The sequence below is a fragment of the Impatiens glandulifera genome, chromosome 1, assembly GCF_907164915.1.
Source record: "Impatiens glandulifera chromosome 1, dImpGla2.1, whole genome shotgun sequence".
In the NCBI taxonomy this organism is placed as follows: domain Eukaryota; kingdom Viridiplantae; phylum Streptophyta; class Magnoliopsida; order Ericales; family Balsaminaceae; genus Impatiens; species Impatiens glandulifera.
The window spans coordinates 82,031,125-82,053,323 of NC_061862.1; the positions used below are offsets into that span (position 1 = coordinate 82,031,125).

The 22,199-nt window shown below is 34.3% G+C and overlaps 1 protein-coding gene across 4 annotated transcripts; it reads right to left on the bottom strand.

The window, feature by feature from the left end:
• Nucleotides 1–2,293: 2,293 nt before the first annotated feature.
• LOC124919097 lies at nucleotides 2,294–21,942 on the bottom strand. 4 transcript variants are annotated; one of them, XM_047459251.1, is made up of 21 exons: nucleotides 21,492–21,942; nucleotides 21,336–21,398; nucleotides 18,932–19,185; nucleotides 18,725–18,818; nucleotides 18,296–18,373; nucleotides 18,155–18,214; nucleotides 17,945–18,049; nucleotides 16,482–16,592; nucleotides 14,977–15,018; nucleotides 14,727–14,834; nucleotides 14,462–14,646; nucleotides 12,925–13,202; nucleotides 12,697–12,818; nucleotides 12,530–12,572; nucleotides 12,359–12,450; nucleotides 9,732–9,780; nucleotides 8,588–8,658; nucleotides 8,383–8,502; nucleotides 6,012–6,112; nucleotides 3,135–3,180; nucleotides 2,294–2,570 (listed from the first exon to the last, which is right to left on the bottom strand). In XM_047459251.1, the coding sequence occupies exons 1-21, from the start codon at nucleotides 21,633–21,635 to the stop codon at nucleotides 2,520–2,522; spliced, it is 2,217 nt and encodes a 738-aa protein (XP_047315207.1). In that variant the 5' UTR covers nucleotides 21,636–21,942; the 3' UTR covers nucleotides 2,294–2,519. The 4 variants fall into 4 exon arrangements, with proteins under 4 accessions (XP_047315207.1, XP_047315208.1, XP_047315209.1 ...); XM_047459252.1 differs by lacking the exon at nucleotides 14,727–14,834; XM_047459253.1 differs by lacking the exons at nucleotides 18,725–18,818; nucleotides 18,932–19,185.
• Between the last annotated feature and the right edge of the window lie 257 nt (nucleotides 21,943–22,199).

Sequence of the window (22,199 nt, forward strand, 5' to 3'; positions counted from 1 at the left end):
TCTTCAACATGTAAAGGTATGATGACAAATTTCCATAGGAATCCTCTGTAGTTCCTCGCACCACCATTAAAGCTCTTTCCTTTGTCCTCCAATCCTTATTATAAGTCAAATATATCACATAAGTTGTCTGCATGTTTTTAATTATTTTTTTAGGTAAGTGATTATGGTGATGGTTCATGTACTTAATCTTCATGCACTACCCAATAACTCATGCTGGTGTTTGCATTTTTTTCTCTAGCCTTGACAAAACTGAACATGAGTGTTGTTGGTCGAATTTTCCAAATCTCAAACATCTCAGATAATTTACCTTTCACAGCACGCAATCTTCAATTGCATGTCTCATCCAAACATTTCACATACCAAAGATGTTTTCTTGACTTCTCCACTTTAAATTCAAAATGATTAATCATCGCATATTTATATAACCTCAGTTGAAGTTCTTGCAAATGAGGGGTCTATCGGTGATGTGTCTGTCGGGTCTGTCGATGGTGTACCCATTGATGCTCTTGCACTAGATGGTGTACCCATTGATGCTCTTCTTACACTAGATGGTGTACCCATTGATGCTCTTCTTGCACTAGATGGTGTACTCATTGATGCTCTTGCACTAAATGGTGTACCCATTGATGCTCTTCTTGCACTAGATGGTGTACCCATTGATGCTCTTCTTGCACTAGATGGTGTACTCATTTATGCTCTTGCACTAGTGTACTCATTGATGCTCTTCTTGCACTAGATGGTGTACCCATTGATGCTCTTTTTGAACTAAATGGTGTACTCATTGATGCTCTTGCACTAGATGGTGTACACATTGATGCTCTTGCACTAGATGGTGTAGTCATTGATGCTTTTGCACTAGATGGTGTAGGTATTGATGTTCGATGAGGCGTGGGTGCAGTTGCTGATGCGACACTAGTAGTAGCATGCAAGCCCTGAGTAAGTATCTCATAATAAGGCAAAGAGTTTTCTCCTGCTTCATTTTGACTTTCAAAGACATCCGATGGTATAACTCCTGGTAGATTTTTTTGAGTAAGTGATGGTGGTAGTATACTTTCTTGAGTTGGGTATGTAAGTAGTGGTACCTTTTCTTGAGTAAGTGGTGATTTCTCTACTACAAAGACACACAACGGTGACAAAGTGCGACCCGAAATCAACCGTGATAAATATGTGCTCACATCCTCATCTTGATCAATAACAATAGGGGGGATTTGTGATACGCGAAACATCATACTTGACTTGAAGCACTAAATCATATGTAGATTTTTGCACGTTAAGTCTATCATATAGGATATCAACTAATTCGACAAATGTAATATTTTGAGGTAATCCAAAGTTTTGATTAAAGTTGCATGAAAATACATTAATACCATAAGCAAATTTTCACTCTCCATTATAGAAAACGAATACTTCAACTGCAATGAAAACATGAATGGATAAATAATACTATTGATGCAATTATTCATTAAATATGCGTAAAGGAAAAGCCCTTCGCAAAACGGGAAGGCCCATCGCGAAACAGAACCGAATCAGAGCATCATGTGGGTAGTGATTCAAAATTGAATCAGAATCAGAACCGGATGTCTCATTCATTTAAATAAACAATAAAAAACAAACGTACCAGTTGTCACAATGCTCGTCGTGATGTCCGTCGTCGAAGATCGCCGTCACCGTTTAGGGTTAGAGAGAAGGAGGAGAAGAGCGGAAAGAGAGAGGAGAAAAATAGAAATGAAAAAAAAAAAGTTAACAAAATTATATTAAATAATAAATGTATTCTAGACTTTTCACACTTTTCCATTTCGCGAAACACGAAGGCTCTTCGCGTTACGCAACGAGGATATTTTTGTGAAAAAGAAAAATAAAATGGTTACCAGCGCAATAAAAATTATGCGGTGGCCACGGATACAAATAAGGGCATCTTTAGGGTCATTTAGTCAAATTTCCCTCCATTATGTGTAAAAATGTATCATCTGGATCAGATTATATTTAAAAACTAAAGTTAGTGAGACAAATTAAAATTTTAGATCAAATTATTGGCTGTTTGTAAAATGAAATATTTTCAGTAATTTTAAAGCTTCTAAAAAACTAGGTAATAGTTTAAACAGGACATATTCACTATTATAGGGATTTTAGTCAAACTGTTGATTTTGTTATCTCAACTCCCTTCTACAAGTTTCAAAACAAACATGTATTATGTATAATATGCATTCTATTAAATTCACACAATCCTATCACCACTTATTAAATAATTAGACAAAAAGAAGAAACCCTTTACATGAAACTATGAAAAATTAAGTAGGGAAAGCAAAATCATCACATTTTGATATAAATTGATATTACTATAAGTTAATAAATAATAGGGTTCCCAACATCCAACATTGGCTACACAAAAATTGTACAAGCAGCAAACAAAGTTTTCATCATTTAGCGCTTAAACAAAAATGTGGTTTTGACTGGGCCTAATTTAGGGCTACATCAATCCCAGCATCATCACCTAGGTGCTGACCAAGGCAAAATAATCCTCAGCTTTTAAAGAACAAACTCCTCTTTTTCCCTTTCTTTTTCTCATTAGCCTGAAAAGCAACAGAAAGTTTCATAAAATTAGCACTTCCAAATTCAGCTACTAAGCCTCTTTTAACTAAAGCTTCTGAAAGATAAAGTACTTGTTTCCTCATGGTGCAGAAAGTAATGCTAATTAAATAAAATGTATATGAAACACTTGGATGATGAATAAACCAATTTCTTCAATTTTGGTATGGAATGGGAATATTGTTTTTAAATGGAGATTATTTCAAATGTGGTGTCACAATAATGATAAGTACAATCAACAATGTAATGAAAATATTACAATTAAAGACTAGATATGTCAAACACTAAAAGGTATCCTCCTATGAACAGTTATTGACTGAACAAATAAGGATACAATGGATATGCAGAAAAAGAAGACAACTGCCCAAATTCAGACGAGTAAAAACATGCAAACTTCCAATTTTTTAGATCATAAAAATAGACAAGTTAGGAGGAAATATATAAAATTGAGTTAATCTCCAGCCTTTGACATTACAGCATAAGCTGCAAGAAAAAATTTCAAAAACAATTTATTCACTGAATTATAACTGCTAATTTTAAATGCTTACCCTCATGATGAATAATCTCAATGTGAGAACAATTGTATCTCTGGAACTGCAGAATAGAAGAAAATGTTTAAAACAAGTGAGAAATCCAATAATCTATAATTTGTCCAAACAATTCACAACTAAGTTGGCATTTTCAAGCTGCTATCAGACAACAAAAAAAAATGATCTTGGCCACCTGAAGATACATTTTGTTCTTTTTCAAAACAGTGTATATACAACTGTTTGGTGACAAAAACACTTTCAAACAGACAAATATTGATTTTAGTGATAGCACATTACATTTCATTGCTTTTTTATTTCTTCAATTCATTAAAATGCTTATGCAGTTTGTTCTAAGTAGAAAAAATCATCCTCAAGTGAACTGTCCAAAATACACTACCACATGTTTGAAATGATAAAGATAGTAAACCATGAGTCTATTTGGAAACAATGTTATATCTGGGTGAAGATATGTCATTTGCTTTTATTAGGACTGCTAATTCATTTCAGGATACACTTACATTTTCATTTGGTATAAAGTTGTGCCTGGTTGGGATCACAATTTCATTTGGAAACTGAATTTGTGACTGGATGTAGGGTCCCAAAATATTTTAATGATAAAATTCTATTTTGACATAAAACTCTAATTTGTAGTTTCATGTTGATTTGTTCTTAATGGATTAATTTGTAAATCTAATTGATATGTTTTTACCACGAAATCTTTTCACAAACAAAATTTTAAATTCTTACCAATCAATTTTGCAGTATAAAAAATATATAAATATTAGTTATAGTGTACATTTTAAAGCTTAAACAGTATCTAACATGGGTCATTACTACGGGTGAGATGTGCCTACTTTTCAACAAACCAAAAGGGCCCTATATTTGCATGCATGCTGTATAAAGAATTAGGCTCTTCAATCTTCTGGAAACGTTTGTTAAGTGATTCAAAAAAACAGAAGCGGCTGCACGCATTTAGAATAACTACCTATATGGAAGCTCATAACACTAACTACCTTTATGGATGTGTAGAAATTTTGAGAGGGAAAAATGTGTAGAGAATTGTATTGCTTTCTTATTGCTTAATGATTACAATGTAATACCTTTGAGGTATTTATAGGACTTATGACATACTAATTTAGGAATTGCCTTCAAATTACAAATTAATTACAGTAATTTAAGATATCCCTTTTTAACCTAGAATATCTCTTCCTTAACTAGAATATATCTTCTTAAATTAGAATATGCCCTCCTTAACTAGAATACTCCTTGGGTTGGGCGTACTTAGGCTAGGAGGAAGATTGAGAGATAATTCTACACTCCCCTCAAGTTGGGTAATAGATGTTGAGATTGCCCAACTTGCCACATATTTCCTCAAATCGACTTGGGAAGAGCTTTGATGGGAATGTTAGCCACCTAAGAGGAAGAGCATTAGACAGCTATGAGAGCGGAGAGGATGTTGCCGAGGGGATGAGATGATGATGACAGCGAGTGACGGTTTGAATCGCCGGAGAGTCGCAGGATGTTGATGACAGCGAGTGACGTTTTAATCGCCGGAGTGTCATTGGATGTTGATGACAACGAGTGACGTTTGAATCGCCGGAGTGTCGCTGGATGTTGATGACAGCGAGTGACGTTTGAATCGTCGGAGTGTTGCTAGATGTTGATAACAACGAGTGACGTTTGGATCGCCGGAGTGTCGTTGGATGTTGATGACAGCGAGTGACGTTTGAATCGCCGGAGTGTCGCTGGATGTTGATGACAGCGAGTGACGTTTGAATCGCCGAAGTGTCGCTGGATGTTGATGACAGCGAGTGACGTTTGAATCGCGGAGTGTCGCTGTATATTAATGACAGCGGGATGACTTTGAATCGTCAGAGTGTCGCTGGATGTTGATGACAGCAAGACGGCTTTGAATCGCCGGAATGTCGCTGAATTGATTTTTTTTTTTGGGTAGGCAGACTATACCATGTAGTTGGATGGTGATAATGTTTGGACATATTAAGTTCAGAAAAATCTGTCGAGACACGAAGATGGACAGATTGGTCGAGATATAGAGTACAGTTTTTGAAATGACAAAACTGCCAAGAAAGAGCTCAAAAACGTTATGAGATTTGTGATAAATGATTTCGGAAAAAATGAGATATTGTCATTATTTGAGTTCTCCTCCAATGGCTATTTACACCATTGGAATTGGCAGAGTAAAATTGTGAGTCGGTTTCTTCAAGATGGAAAAACCCGCTCTGATACCATGTATAAATTTAAGAGAGGAAATATTTAGAGAAGTTTTATTGCTTGTGTTTTTGTTTGTGTATTCTTACCTATGAAGTCTAGTGCTTAAATAGTGAAAATTACATTTGCAAGAAAGAAAATGATTTAAACAATAAAATTATATAATTTATTTAACAATCAACAGCAAATTTTTAATTAATTTGTCTAATTGATTGATTTGTTACGGACTTTCCATTCTCGGTCAATTAGCAAATCAATTAGTCTAATTGATTGATTTGCTACTGACTTTTCATATTTGAGAGATAATTCTACAAGAAGCTCCTAACAAAATAAAACATTATACAAGTAAAGAATTTTTACTTGTGACAACATTTTTTTATTATATTTCATTCTTCAACTTTATTTTTTAGCATTACTATTCTCTAGGCATCTGCAGAAAATTATTTTCTTGTTGCACTGTAGAAAATTTCATAACTTCAGCAGTATTTTTCCATCATTACCATGGTGGTAGTTCAAAGATCATTGGTTGCTATGTTACTATAATAGCAGGTTGAAGGACAGTTTCCGGTTATGTAAGCTATCATAAAAGGGCATGAGAAAATGAAACCAATACAACTTCTGAAAATTGGAAAGTTGGCAATTTCTCTCTTTACGAAATTAACTCACCAGCTGATATCCGATGAGTTACTGTCTGCCCGCAAAACACGTTCTACCCCACTAGAACATATAAGAGAAAACTCTGTAGGATGCTCATACGGAATAATAACCTGTGACGAAAACAAGACAAAACAAATCAGAAAGGATGGAGAAAACTAAAAGGTAAAAGAAAGTGCAAATGTTTGTGTAAGATTAACAATTCACCAGATCATTGGTGCAAATTATTCACTTTGAAAATAAAAGAAATATTTGCAGCAATTTAAAATGTTTTAAACATATACCATAATTACTAACTTCAGATGTAATTTATTAAATTTTCAAATGTTGAAGTTTGTATTAAGAATGTTATCGCGGAGATGACTTCTACTAATACAAATAATATGTATACCAAGTCTTGAACACGTGACCCGAACCCGAACATTGTTCGGTGAACAACTCAACCATTAAGCCACATTGAGATGGATTTGATTCAGAGATTATAAGATTTTAGTAACTTGATCTACTCCTTGCGAACATGTTAATGTGTTTGCTAAACCTTTATATCACGATTTGCCTTCATTTTTGTGCAACAAGCTAGTCATGATAGATTTATATGCTCCAGCTTGAGGGCGTGATAAAGTTATGATGTTATTAGTGACCTATGGGATAATATTTCTTATTTATAGTTTAATATGCTTATTGAAAACTATTTTTTGTCCTATGGATAATTGTCTAAACCCACACATTTGATACTCCACCCTAACAACACAGACCAAACAATTACACAATATCTAACAAATGTTTTTTTTAATCAACAAAATAGTTTTAGTTGAATTTTGTTAACATCTCATAACAAACAATGTTGTGTATCTAAGCTGGAAAGTTCTTGAAGAAATGTCAAACACATCAAGAGAACACCTATAGGAAAAGGTCTAAAGGGAAAACAAGTCTAATCTCCCTACACATTTCTTGAAATTTGGTTTTGCCTTTCAAACCCAAGTTTGTTGGGGCTTGTAAAAAAGTATTGATAACGAAAAAGTTAACCCCCATTAAGATGTTGACACTACTAGTAAAGGAGTCTTGAACCACGAAGTTTTAAATTTTCGGTTGATATGTTGAATAGGTTCTATAGTAAGGGTTAGACTTAATATTATAACACTAAATACAAAATTTAAAGACCATGGAGTTAATAGTGTATAATATAGTTACTAGAACAATAACAAAGATATTATGTATTGTAACTAAATTTTGTCCATAAAGACGTCTTTTCTAGTAGTGTTGGCAACATCTTAACAAGTTTAATTTATCTGCAAATAGACGGTTAAACTAAAAAAAATCCACGGTCAAATTAGGTCCAAAACGGAGACATTCATAAATTGCTGAACCTTATGGATAAAAACTGGATCATATATTTTTTTTTTAAAGTAAGGCAGAAATAATTATTCTCTTGTGCTACCAAGAGAGGATGTTATTGCTCCTTTACTTTTTCATAATATAAGAAAACTTTATATTCATATAAGTTCCAGGGAAAAACACTAATTTTCTTTCTAAAATACCATAGGAGTTGCAAGTGGAAGATATGTAATGCAAATATGTAATAATTCTACTTGGTCTCTTTATTGCAAAATACAATAGTCCATGTTTCAAGAATTTAAATACATAATCTCTACATTTAATGAGAATGGGTGATCAAGAACATTAACAGAGAGAATAAGCAATAGGATTTTTGGTTAGGTCTACAAATGGGCAGAGTGGTTCATTATTACATGTTTTTTGTTTTCTACATCTTTAGTGCTTCACATGAAAATCATATGTACATATCTATCTCTTCACCACATGGATATCATCTGAAAATAGTTAAGTATTTATTTAGGTGTGACAATGTAACAGACCTCTATAGTTTATAAAAGAAAGGAGATGAGAACAAGTGAATATTAAAGATGAGAAAGAAATAGCATAAGCTAGAGAAACACTCTTGTCTTTCATCATATAACATCTGATAACAATTGCCCTAACTACTTCATATATAATAAAGCTAACAATATGTAACTAACAATAATTCTTCTACTAATGAGCTAAGTCTGGCCCATGAGATCAGACCCATCAAGACCTAATTACAGATGAGGGTGGAAAACCTTGGTCTAAGCATTTAAGTTGATTTGTTATGTGCCTAGGCAAGTCATGTATAATTCAGCATGGAACCAAAAGTGGAATTCACATGCATTGCCTCAAACAGTGTTTATTTGATAAAGTTTATACTTTATCAAATGTTCGGTCTAATATTCATTTAACCACTTGAAGTCTACTTGCGTAAATCCAAATTGTAAATGACTGATAGGTAAATGTTGCAGATATGAAAAAAGAATCAGGAGATTAAAGACCAGGGATTAAGAAAGCATACACTGTTGATTGATGAAAACTTCTCAGTAACAAAAACACTCCCAGATCCACTACTCTTAATACTGTAACCATCCTTCTTGATGGTTAGAGTAACGGGCTCCCAAATATCCAGATAAACAGTCTGCCAAAATAATGATGAGGGGCAAACCATAACCAGTCATTCATGGAAAAACGAAACAATAAGTTCAGAGAGTCAATCGTCATACCGACAAAGACACTCTATATGAAGCACCCGCTGCATAAAGTGTCCTCTCAATGTGCTGTTGCATCAAAGGCTCTGTAGCAGCAAAGGAAAAAGTTAGAAGCTCATATACGAGCCAATTCTAATAGAAAACTATAAGGGAAGGGGTAGATACTAGATAAGGATAACATGTTGAAACTGTCAAGATTCAGTAGACATAAAGATCTGGGTATCAAGAGCAAATACAAGGATTAAAAACATATTGTGCAGGGAACAAGGACTAGAAAGAGTGACGGATAAAAAAAAAGGTACGGATGCTAGTTGCATGCTAAAAATAACATTTGACAGTGGTCCCTCACAATAGATTTCCTTCTAGGGTAATGGTAAATTGGAGTAGTGTCTTGGAATAAGCTCCCATATCTTCCGTGTCAAATGGCCATAGGACGAGGTTGTTTGTTAAAGATGATTCTAGATTATATCCAAAATCACCTCATATAGAACATTGTTTGAATCTCTAATTTACTGATGCCCAGTTTTAACATGAGCTGCTTAAAGATGAACAACTTACTAATGCAACAGCCCATCAATGTCGCGGGCCAATGGGCTATACTTCAAATCAAGACGAAGGCAAAAAAATCCCGTTTAAACATGAACTGGATTGTGGATTCAGGTGCATCAAATCACATGACCGAAGATGTTTCCCCAATTCACGATTAAATCCTGTGCACCGACACCTCAATTTGCTAAGCAAGTGGTTCCACCGCAAACAGTCTTGGAACGGGGTCGATATTTTTAACACCAAACATTTGTCTTAAAAATGTCTTTTATGTTCCTAACATTGACTTCAATTTAGTATATGTTGAGAGAATCTCTCAAGATTTAAAATGTCATGTTAAATTCTCTCCAAATTTGTGTGAATTTAAGGATACGGAAACAGGGAGAACGATTGGCAATGCTGGTTTGTGTTCTAGTCTCTAGATTAAGTACTATTTCACATCAAAACCACCTAAAGATAGAACCAACAGCCCAAATTGCTATGATTCAATTTGATTAAATAAGATCCAAAGATTGAGGGAACATTTGAGATGCAATATTTCGAAAGCAGTTCATGTGAAAACACACATAACATCAAGTTTAATCTTATACAAGAAAAAAGACCAAAAACATACCGCAAGTGATTTTTCTATGTTCATTGGCAAAAACCTTAACAAGTTCCCCCTGCAATAATAAACAAGTCAGTGTATTCTAATTAACAATACATTCCGGGAACAGGGCATTGAAGGTCAGGAGATAGCCATCCTTGTAGATGTGCAGACATTCAATTAGGTTATATTTTTTAATCAGTTAATTAGTACTCAGAAATGAACTTTGATCTGCAATTTCAGATAGTTTCTAGGTTATATGACTTGGCTTGTATGCAGTATTTCAGTAGACCCTGAGCACTAGGTGTTGGCACCATATATTAAAATTCTACTGAAGATTGAAAATTGAAAAATGAAAGACAGTGATAAAAAAGGACTATTAGAAAAGTGTAACAGATCTTAGGGTTTATAGAGAATAATATGAAGAAACAAGATAATATGGATGATAAACAGTCTTTTGTCTTTCAACATTAAACACTCGATATTATAAATCTTAACTATTACTCTATTTATAATAAAGCTATAATAAACCAACTAACTACTAATGAGCTAAGCCCGGCCCATTACATCATACCTATCCTCTTTATCTATTACAAAAAGCTTGTTTGTTTCTTCCTGTATGGTAATTATCAAGTACATGTTACTTTTACAGAGTGAAGAGGTTATCATGTAGAAGAATACTTGTTTACTCAACACTCAAAGCAAGATATTACACAGAGAATGATAGGGACCATTCAAGTTGATAACCCTATTGTAATAATTAAATATTATTATAATATTTTAAACAGAGGATAATGCATGTAGTACAATAGTTCTGTTTTTAAATAGACACACATACACACATGCATGTTAATCAGGATATTAATTAAAAAATGTTTCTACTGATTGATTAACAGAGGTATCCTTCCCCTGATTCATTTCCTTACCTACTGCTTCATTTCCTTAAGTACTAGAGTGTGCAAAGCTAAACTAATTAGCAGAAAGACAAAGAAGAGGAAAGAGAATGAGGAAAATGGAGTATTTGGAGTTTTGATCGGGTAATAAGTTGGGATAATTGGTAAGAAATCTTTATCTATTTACAGTTAAAGTGTTAAACTATATATTATATTAAATTATTTTATATTATATTGATAAAATGAGTTTTATACCAAATCATTTTGTTATAAAATGGTGTTGATTTGAAAATGATCTGGATCAAAAATACATGTATAGTTGTTAAAAAGATTTGAAAAATATAATATAATATTGATTTTGAAATAGTGAAAATGTTGGAACTGTTGTTTTTATTATTCTGGAGATGATTCTGTACTAGCTTATTTGATAATGGTTATCTATGCGTCAGTGCTTATACAGGTTATGAGTCAACGCGGGACATCTAAGTCTTGGTTGATGGTTATGAGTCAGCGCGGGACATATAAGTCGCGGTTGATAGTTATGAGTCAGCGCGTGACATTTAAGTCTCGGTTGATGGTTATGAGTCAACACAGGACATCTAAGTCTTAGTTGATGGTTTATGAGTTATCAGAATAATGCAATCTCTATCATTGTCTCCAGAGCTATATATATGAAAAACTATTATGTTATGGTGTTGAGTTGAGTTTAAATGATTAAATTGATTTTATAAACTACTTTATATGTTACTTTGATCCAACTGTAAAAAGGTACTATATTTTTTAGTGGGCTAGTTATGTTCATCCCAATTGATTACTATTTCAGATAAAGAACCGGGGAAGTCGTGAATACAATATAAGAGGGAAGGAAGACATAGAAATCGAACGGTACAATCCCTGTAAATTTTGTTTTGGAAATAATATAGATAGTAGTTACAGATATAAGAGATGTGTTGTATTGGTTTTGAACTGACAGCCGTTGATTGTGATGATGTAAGCTGTGGAATTTTGGATTATATGAATAGAACCTTGTATGTTATGGATTTATGTTTGGTTTTTAATAAATAACATGCGGTTTCTGCAAGTGCCCTTTTAAATTCATGGGTTTGGGGCGTGACACCAATAACTCAGAAGAACTGACCTGTGGTAAGCTAATATGATAATAAACACTTCCACTAGTAATTTGTCAGTGAAGACACTGAAATTAGCATGTTAGACATATACTATACTTCTATTCAGAAATCCCATCACAAATAATTTGAATTAAAAAGGCAATTAAAAGAATGTATTTATGTATATTAGCATGTCACTGCATGTATTCATTGCTGGCAAATGTTTGTAACTGTAATTGTTTTTCATTCAAGAGCCATGGATTAGGAAATGAGAGGCTAAGCCTAAGCACAGACAGACAGCACAATTACATAAAAACAACAAACATGAACTTTTTTCCTTGTTAATCTTATTGAGTAGATCCATGGGGCACCATGCCGGAACGATTAATTCAAAATATGTTTCTTTTTCCACATCTGGAGCAAAGACACGATATCGGTACTTATATCATGACAATTCTAAATCAAAACTATTATAGAATGCCTCCACTAGCTTAACCAGGGCTTATAAATATCAAAAATGAATGACAAGAGGAGAAAGTGCCACCACAGTGCAACTACAAGATAATCATCATTACACCATATCAAAAGACAAAGTACATATTAGACGGATATAGAATGAGCTTGTAAGCAATATTTGGCACAGGGAAAATACCTTTCTTTTCCTATCATCCAGAGGCTGAACTTCAATTGCAAGGTATGTATCCATATCATCAGCCGTAACAAGATAGTTAGGTTGTTTTGCCCCTGACAGTGAAACCATCTCAGTACCCAGTTGTAAGAAGAAGAAATACATTGAAAAAGAAACAATCTACAGTAAACATACCATCAATGTAGTTCACAGATCCATCTTCCAAATGACGAACCCACTGTAAGTAATTATAGTATTTAATAAGAGATCAGCTAAGTTGCCACAAAAAAGCATTCCAAACATCAAGCAACAATAAAGCTTTGTGATTACAAGTCATAAGAAATCTAAATTATAACAATCACCTCAAAGTTACAACTAGTAGTTCCATTGGTAGAGAATCCACTTGCTTGAAGTTCCTTTCCTGGAAAGACTTCACCTGAAATCTGGAGGCCGTCTATTGCAGGTAAGGGATCATCATCCCCAACTGTTAATTACAATGAGTTTAAGCATGTCATTGACTACTAAAAGTGAAATTAACTTTCTTTGCTAAGAATCTTAACAGCTTCTAAAGCTATAGTGAAGGATTTTACCCTCTGATAAAGATGTAGATTGTTCTTCTAGTACTGGTGGTAGATAAGGAGAATATGAGGTGCTGGGTTCATCAAGTGAATTTGTGTAAGGAGAGTTTTTTGAACTCCATTTGGAAGAGTCAATTTCATGCTGTGGGTCTACATCGTCCATATCACTGTTGCCAACAGGGTCACTAAACGTAACCTGCTTGGTTGTACTTTGGTCAGAGAAATGTACAGGGTGTGAATCACGGTGGTTTGCATTAAACTGCATAGGCAAATCTTGGGATCCAATGTTCCTAATCACAAAAATAAACTCATCAGTCAGTAATACATTTAGTCATCATGAACAATTTAAAATAAACAATTGACTCCCTTAAATTCAAAAATAAGTCAATGCACATAATCTTAAGAATAATGTGAATAGTGGGTGATACCAAACTCAACTTAACCAGGCGTGCTACTTCATCTGATCTTATGGCTCCCTAAGTACAGTTTCCTGATATGGATTGCTGCCTAAGAGATTAACCTAGCTTTGATACCATATTCAAAAGTTTTATTAGTGGAGATAATGTGTTATCATTTACGAGGTAACCTTAACCTTAAATAGATTAATAAAATACAGAAACCTAAAATCAGGTTGGGCCAAAGACAATACATGAAATGCCTATATGGCCTAACAACTACTAATTTCAATAAAAAAAAAAAAAACCATTTACAACAAACTTAATCAAGTCCAAGGTATCTAATCTTTCTTTAACATACCCTAGGGAGATGCTCAATCTTTCCAAACGCACTCTTCAAATAGGCATGTCTCTCTAATATGTGCCAGACATACTGCTTCTGTGAATTCATCTACTTTTATCTGACATATGCAGCTTTAGCAGCATAGTACCTTAATAGACCGTCTTACAGAAGATAGTTTAGAACCCTTTAGAATGAGCAAGATCACATTCATCATTAGAGCCCCCAATACTCTACGGGTCAAATCACTCATAGATTTCCTACTTTAGGTTCAAGCATACAAATTATTTTTCTGTCTAATATCAAAATCAAAATATCAACGTGAACGAGGAATTTGGTAGAACAATCCCTGTTGAGATGGAAATCTTCAGAAACTGGATGTTGAGTTATTTTCCACAAGTCCTATACAAATTAGGACAGTATATTTTTCCTCTTCTATTCCAAGACGTCAGGGTGTTGAACCATGGAATCTGTGCCAGCTCCAATGGAGAACCAGGACATTATTTTCACCAAAATAATTCCATCAGTTTGGCAAATGAAGCCAACAGAACTACCCATGTTAACATCGGAACCTGAAAACAGAAGGCTTATAACTTCTCTCAAAACCCAAAGCAAGAACAATGAAGCAACAGCTTAATACAAAGTTCTATTCAGTTGAGTATAGGATGTCAAAAAGATCATGCATGTCAAAATAGCATTTACACAATTATGACCAATCAGCACATAAATCCAAACAAACATATGGCTATAAACAAGCCAGAAATTGTAGCACGTGATAGATCCAACACTAGTCATCTACGTTAACCATTCTTACCTGCTTGCAAGTGGAGAATACTTCACCAGGTCATCGGGATCCAGATGTTTTGGATCTGTACCACCTCGGCTATTCTGATGAGGTCCTGATGCCTCCCACTCTCCCATTGTCTGAGGAACAGTTGTATTCAACATGTTCACTGGAGAATATGCTGACTGAGGCACCAGTTCAAGCCTGTTACTACCCTGTTTGTAGCAACATGGATTACTTATTGAATAACATTATCAAAAGTGGAAAGAAGTTGCATAAAGATGTGTGAGCATACAGGGGCCAGCACCAACCCAACATGGTTGGATGGTGATTGTAAAGCAGAGTTTGAGGTCACCTCAGAACGCCAAGGGGCAAGCTGATATTTTGATTCCTTTAACTTTTCCTGTGACCACAAGAAAAACTGAGTATGGTATGATGTTGAAAACTAGGTTTCATTACTTTATGCACTCCTAATATGGAAAGCCTTCTTAGACAATTTCTGGTGCATAAAGCAATGCAAACCTCAAAAAAGTAGCGAGACATACCTCTGTAATAATAAGCTTCTCATGCAAATGTTTGAAAAGAACCTGAAATGAGTGAATTTTTATCCGAATAAATATAAAGTGGATGAATAGAACAGGCAACTACAAGCAAAAGCAGATTTTTGTGAATGTATTACAAAGATATTTAGAGACTTATTGTTTTGCTAAGCAAACATATTCCAACTCCATCAAACAAAAGCATTATTCTTCATTTAAAGCATTGAACCTAAGATGCCTCCAGTGATTCGAAATAAAAGGATACAAGTTCAAGACTCTCAAAAAAATATAAATGACAAAAGGCCCTTGAACTTAGGCTAAAGGTGCAAACAAGCCCATGGACTTTAGAAAGGTACTGAATAGACAAAATTTCCATAGAAATGGTAAACATACCCCACCATTAAATAATTGTTTGAAGTTTTTTTTAAACATCCATCTCAACCTAAAATTAACACATGCCAATTGAGTTAATTAATATAAATTATCAAATATGTTCATCTATGTAAATTCATGTCAGTCATTTTAATTGTTATGAGCAATAATAGGCTCACATTGTTAGCCATTTAATTGTTATGAGCAATATTAGCTACAAATTTAGACTTAATGTGGTGATGATTATTTAATATTAGGATGAAGTATTTGTTCCATTTTTATGGCTATTCCATAACTTTTTCAAAGTTAGAGGATTATTTGCACTTTTAGCCAACTTTCAAGAGCCTTTAGTCCCTTTCTAAAAAAAACGATCATCCAAAGAATAGCGATGTAGAAAATATCATGTCTTTTTCTCTTGAATGTGCAAACAAAATCCACATAAATTTGTTGGGGTACATGGTCCATGCTAGATGCCAGTGACCAGATTGTTTTTCATGGCAAATCATTAGAAACAAAACCATGCATAGGAGAAGGATCCTTGACATAAGTCTGTCTTATATTAGTATATATGGTTACATGTCAACACTGTATTGATACATGAACTTAACACTACAACCAAGCATGAACACATAGATATCCTCATGGTATTGATGCTGCAACCATACAGGTTGTTCATGATGCCTTTTAGCCTCCTGCATGAGACTACCAGAGAGCAGCTTGGCACCAGAGTCAACAATTAATATGCCCATCATGCTGACAGTTATTTTCCTTCTAAAATCTGTATTAAAGCTTATATAGTCAGCAGTAGTGACAGTTGTAGTTCTACTTGCGGTGAAATTTTAAACCATATTCTAGAATATAGAACAGGTACAAGGCATATTATTCAAATTTATTGAGTCTGATCGAGAACAAAATCTCATGGTAGCTTTTCTTTTTTTGGTGAGAGCAACATTGTACTTTATTTAGTTTAGGTCAATATGCTTTTAATCTCAAATCAGTAGCTTACACAAGGAATTCTGAGTTGTTTTGTATGCAAAGTTCAAAATACTTGTGTTTTATGAGTAGATTCAAAAGAAGAAGTATCACGATATTCTATATTTTTCACCTCACATAGACAGAGATCAAGTACTTATACGAACCTTGACGTTGCTGACTATGGATTGAGCATCAAGAACTTGAGGATGCAAGGAGTACTCTGCAAGTAGAGGCACTAAAGATGAAATGAACATCGATCGTTCTTGCTGTGCAGCCTGAAAAACAAATGTTATTTTCTTAACTCATTCTTTGTACACCAAATCGTGTGACAGCAAAGTTTTACAACACTATTTTGTTTCAAAGAATGCATGTAATTTATAATACTTCCTCTGCCACATTCAATGCGGCAGGATTATGCAATTATACAGGTCAGATAAAATTCCTGTCTTTCCAGTTGTGCAACTTGGAAAAAATCAAATATTCCCAAGGTTAACCTTTCATAATAGTGTCATAATTGCAGGCCATTTTACCATTCTATGATGTTAATAAACTAACCATGGCATGTCAAGCATTTAGGTTCATTTGCTCACAGTTAGAATCTTCATATGCCCATAATCACAAGTTTCACAAAGATCTTCAGCATATATCAACATTAATAAGCTGAATGGAAAGGTGTATGGCTCATTTAGTAGACAATAAAAAAATGACACGTTGAAATAGTCATCCCATTTTCATCTAATCCATTTGACAAAAGATTTTGAAGACTAGCATGTTCTATCTTTGATCAATCGTTTCTAGAAGTGTTCTAGTTGTATCGATTCATTCTTCGTGTAGATCAACTTTAGAGATATTGAAACAGTGTTATATTTTTAAGATATTGAAGTGTCATTCGTTGTCTAAATACTGAAAAATAACGGACCAAATCCAATGTCAGAATCATCACTAAAACATGTTTAAAGAAGAAGCGGTGGCAGACCCAGTTCCTCACGCTTGATAAGTGTTGCCAAAAGTCCCACACAAAGGTAGTTTGTGTCTTTCGATCATGGGGGTTTCTTGAGAAGTCGGGGAAATGGTAAGGAGAGCGGGTCACTCCTATCATCTTAACATTTTAATGTTAACCAAACATCATTGTTCTATAAACATCTTATGGATGTTTAATTGGTTACAAACACTTAACAAAAAGGAACGCAAGGAGCATTTAATAATTACAAAGAGGGTGATGGGGAAGGGAAAAAATCAAAATGGGGAAGCAAAACAATAAGACAAAGGGGTTAGATGCCAAGAGGCCAAGAGGGTGATTCATGTTACGATAAAAATGACACATTAAAAGTAGTTGATAAAACTTTTAAATGTTACTTTCTGCATATTTATCAAATATATGTGATATATGCTTGTCAAAATCCCAACAAGACAGTACAATGCTTTCAAGATCTGTAGACTAAGAAAAACTATAAGAGCTGATTTCTGATGAACATGAATGCATGTATTGGTTCAAAACAGATAAACCAACATATTGCCAGGGAACAATATGAAGACGATAGATAAAAGAAAAAGTCATGAAACATAACACATCTGATTCAAATGAATGCATGTTCTGATTCAAGGAAAATATGATATGAAAATTTACCTGTAATACATATGTAAGGTGTATGTTTTCCTCAATTATATCTTGCCTATAGGATAGGGCTTTAGATGCCGCATCAACCAGGTCCTGCTGCTGCTGATCAAAGGCCTACAAACAAATCACGTTCAGGAAATTTCATTTATTTACCAACAAAGGCAGAGTGAAAGGGCACACAAAAGAAGGCTTTGAAAAGACTATAAGAAACCTTCTTACCAATCGCATATATGCAATCCTCTTTTCTAAAACATATTTTTCATTGCGTAGTTGTGCTTCCTATCAAGCATATCAATTGATTGGTTCAGCAGTAAAAAGAAAATAAACCTCTCATGTTAAGTTTTTCTACAACCTTCATACCTTAATAGAATAATCTGCAAGATGTTTCCGCAGCTGCATAATTTCTTCTTCATGTTCATGAATCTTAACAGAAAGATCCTGCGTATATTTTTAACAAGAACAATGTGAAGAAAACTTTTGAGGATGAAGTAATAGTAATACAACCATCACATCTGGAATATAGAAAAAAACATGTTTATTTGAAGTATTTATTATCCCTCATTCAAGAAAAACCACCACCAATTTTTCTTTACTTTGACAAACTAATTATTAGATCAGATCACTGAATGATTCTGACATTCAATTATGCAATGCGGATAAAGTTGCATAATATATTTCAAAATTTTCAAATGCACATGTATTGTAGCGTGAATGGCGGCTTGTATATTTGAACTATATTCCGGAGAGAGACAGAGACAGAGAAAGAAGTGGTTTGAAGGCCTCAATTACTTGCTTCAGTAGACTGTTATTACTTTCACCCATTGGCATCAGCACATTTGAGGATGAACTTGGATGTTGATCATAGTCACCATCAATTTGATACCTAATAAAAAGAACCATCATGTCATCTGCAATTTTACATGTCAATCACTATGGTAACCAAACAATCAATACAGAAATCACACTCCTGATTTATGATTTGTTTACAACATATACCTATTGGGAGGAAAAGATGTTGATGGTGAAGACCGAGCGATGTCTGCAGGTGCCTGATTGGCAAGAAGTGGTGTGAAGACCCCATTGATCTTGTTGCTTTCGTAGTGGCTGCTAGGATAATTTGGGGTGGCAGGATCTCCAATATCAGGCCTTACATTTGGCAGAATAACAGCATCACTTAAGAAACCATTGCTTCTCTCCTCATCTCCTTGATTCCCAAGATGGGAGTCAATATGACGAGCTCTATCTTGTTCCTGATCATGATGGTTCCAGTGATTAGCTGAATATAATTTTTCGGCAGTTAAGCCATTTGATTTCTACAATATGTACAAGCAATGCATAAACAACAGTCCCAACCACTTATTGAGAACAATGACAAAGAATGTGAAGGAATGAGGTTAATAGTCATGTGACAAGGAGGATTAGTGAAATTCGCACACTTTGTTTGAGGCCAAGCTTTACGAGATTGTTTGGAACTGTATAGGGATTTGTGAAGTTCACACGCTATGTTTGGGTATGGTATGGTCCAACAGGTCTGCATTTAGAAATGCATTTTTACATCAAGTTGGTTAGCGGTCAATCTTTGTTGAAAACTAGGGAGAGAAGGATCTAATTGTGTTGAACTTTGCATAAGGGGCAAAAGTTGATTGGTAATCAATTATATAGAACTGAGAGAAGCCCTATGCAACCAAATGTGACTTCAATCTTCCAAATATTATGTCCACTTCCTTCTTGAACTTACACCTATTTCTCTTTATCTTTCTAGTAGATCGCAGATGGACCACATGCTATTTTTCGGCAGTGCTTGAATTTCTTCAGTGACTGTCTGTTTTCATTATTTCTTATTGAGTGTTTCATCAATGTTGGTTGGCACATGTGTGTGTTCAAATGAAGCTATGTATGCTCAATATCTAGAGGATATTCTTTCTACAAGATGAAATTGGAAATTTGGTGCCTTGAGCACTAATCCCTTTTCTTATTGCAATTGATATCTTATCAGCTCTAGGTAATATTGAACCATTATTTAGAATCGACATGTATAAATGACTAAATGTCAATGTATAGGATCTAGATCAGGTTCCAACTTTTGGATGAGTGGTGATTGTATTTTTCATATATGAAAACGCGAATGATGGGTGGATGTTATAAGGCGTCGGCTTGGAGATGCTTTGAAACAGGTATGGAGAAGACCATATTTGTCGGGGCCATGTTTTTTCCACTCAAGTGGGTCGACGTCAAAGATAGGAAACTTCAGTTGAATTGTGCAGTTTGAAGAGGACAGAGGGTCACTATTGTGCGTTGAGATTAGCCGAAGGAGTCGTCTACTATTTGAAGAGAAGGAACCTTTAAATGTTTTTTGATTAGAGAAAAAGTTGAGACGAGTGCAACATATGGACAATGAGTGCCTATATTGTGTTGCATTTTTTAAGAGGTTGGGGTTTGTTTTGCCTATTGCAACCATTGATGTGAATGATGAACAAAGATGTTCTTCTTGGAATAGTTCTTTTCGTTCAACAATTTAGGGAAAAAACAATGAAGCTTGGATATTTCTGAATGAAATCTCTGTAAATGGCTACTCTACTTACACATGTGATTGTTCTATCTATTTATGGAATGAGATATATAATCAAATTTGCCCATATTTAGCAAATCAATCAATTATGCTCGAATATATTGTAGCTACATCTACTACAACGTACCTCTGATACCATGCGAAAAGTGAAGAGAAAAGGTATATGATGATTTATTCACATCAATTGTCTACTTAAATACATGTTTTCCAACTAACATCCTAGAAACTAAGATAATTATCTCTTAGTTAAGGATAGGCATACTTTTCAGTATTACAAGATAATTAGTAAATATTACAGCATTGGTTACACACAAAGTAGCCATCTTGCTTGATTATAATTTACCCCAACACAAGCATTCAACTGTTCCTTTTGGCCTTTTTGATTATCACAAAAGTTTGGAGAAGAGATTATATAGTCTATGCTAGGTTAATATAGAGACATTAAACTTCATTGTAAGAAGGTGCATTGTAAGAATATTTGAGATATTGATAAAAAAAACAAATTTTCAGGAAATTACATGTTTTTTAATGGAAGACAATGATTCACATTTGAAGATTGTTTACAAGTTTTCTCCCCTATACTCCTTTCCTTTTCACAAAATCTTCTGTGCACCACCATGGTATATTATCCCCCTAATGTGATGAACTATGCACATTTGTTTCTCATTTGCAATGTGTTAAAAGATTTAAGTTCGCATCCCATTGGATCATACAGAATGGAGATTTTGGAGTAATCTGTTTATCACCAGATTTCTACTGTAAAGCCTATCTTTCAACTGTATAGAACACTTAAGAGCCAAAATAAAGGATGACCCATTAGGCAAGACTTACATATTTATCGAGTTCCTGAATCTTTTTGAGTAATTCATTCCTCAAACGAGTGTTCTCATCAGCCTAAGATAGATAGATAGATATAACCAACAATCAGTCAGTCGACAATCATTTAAAGAGTTTGTAGATATTTGACACAAAATTCCAATAGAAAACCTGATGTTTAATAGTGATCTCGGCAGCTTCAACAGCCTTCATGACCTGAAACAACCCACCATCGTTTTGATTACTTGCATCACCACCTACAGTTAAACCGTCGAACTTGTCGACCAAATTGTCGCCGGAACAGTCGTTATCCATCCTCTTGGAAGAAATGCCGATTATAATTCAATATCTCCTCAAGAAAAACAAACCCAATAAAGGTAAAAGAAAACAACCGATTGTGGGTGATTGATTGATTGATAGATTCTCCTTTCAGCTTCAGCCCTCAGCCCTCAGCCAAGTGCAAAACATCCGCAGTCGAATACGAATGTGTCCAAACCCCAACAACCCTAACTAAAAAAGAGAGAAATTTGTAGAAGAGAGAAGAGGATGTCCGAACATAGACAGATAGATCTCTGTGCTTCGCTTCTGTCGCTGGGAAGAAGAAGAAGATGTATTCTCTCGGTTATACAATGCAAAAGCGAAAATTTGAACAAAATATGTTAAATTATTATTATAGTGTGTTTTTTACTTTATCCCTTTTTCTAAAAATCCCTCTATTATAGTACTTTTCAAATTTGTTACTTAAGGATGGTTGAAGATTCACTATTTTTCATGTAATCTTTTAAATATATACAATTAGGGTTGAGGTTATTTATAAATGAGTTTGATTGTGTTCCAAGCCATTTTTTACTATTCATCTATAATTTTGTAATTTTTTTT

Excerpts from the sequence above, each read along its gene's own strand:
- LOC124919097 (XM_047459251.1), bottom strand. The coding sequence starts at position 21,635 with ATGGATAACGACTGTTCCGGCGACAATTTGGTCGACAAGTTCGACGGT. Across the intron at positions 18,050-18,154 it reads GGATTGCATATATGCGATTG|GCCTTTGATCAGCAGCAGCA; the intron begins GTAAGAAGGTTT and ends ATTTGTTTGTAG. Across the intron at positions 9,781-12,358 it reads TGGATGATAGGAAAAGAAAG|GGGGAACTTGTTAAGGTTTT; the intron begins GTATTTTCCCTG and ends TTATTATTGCAG.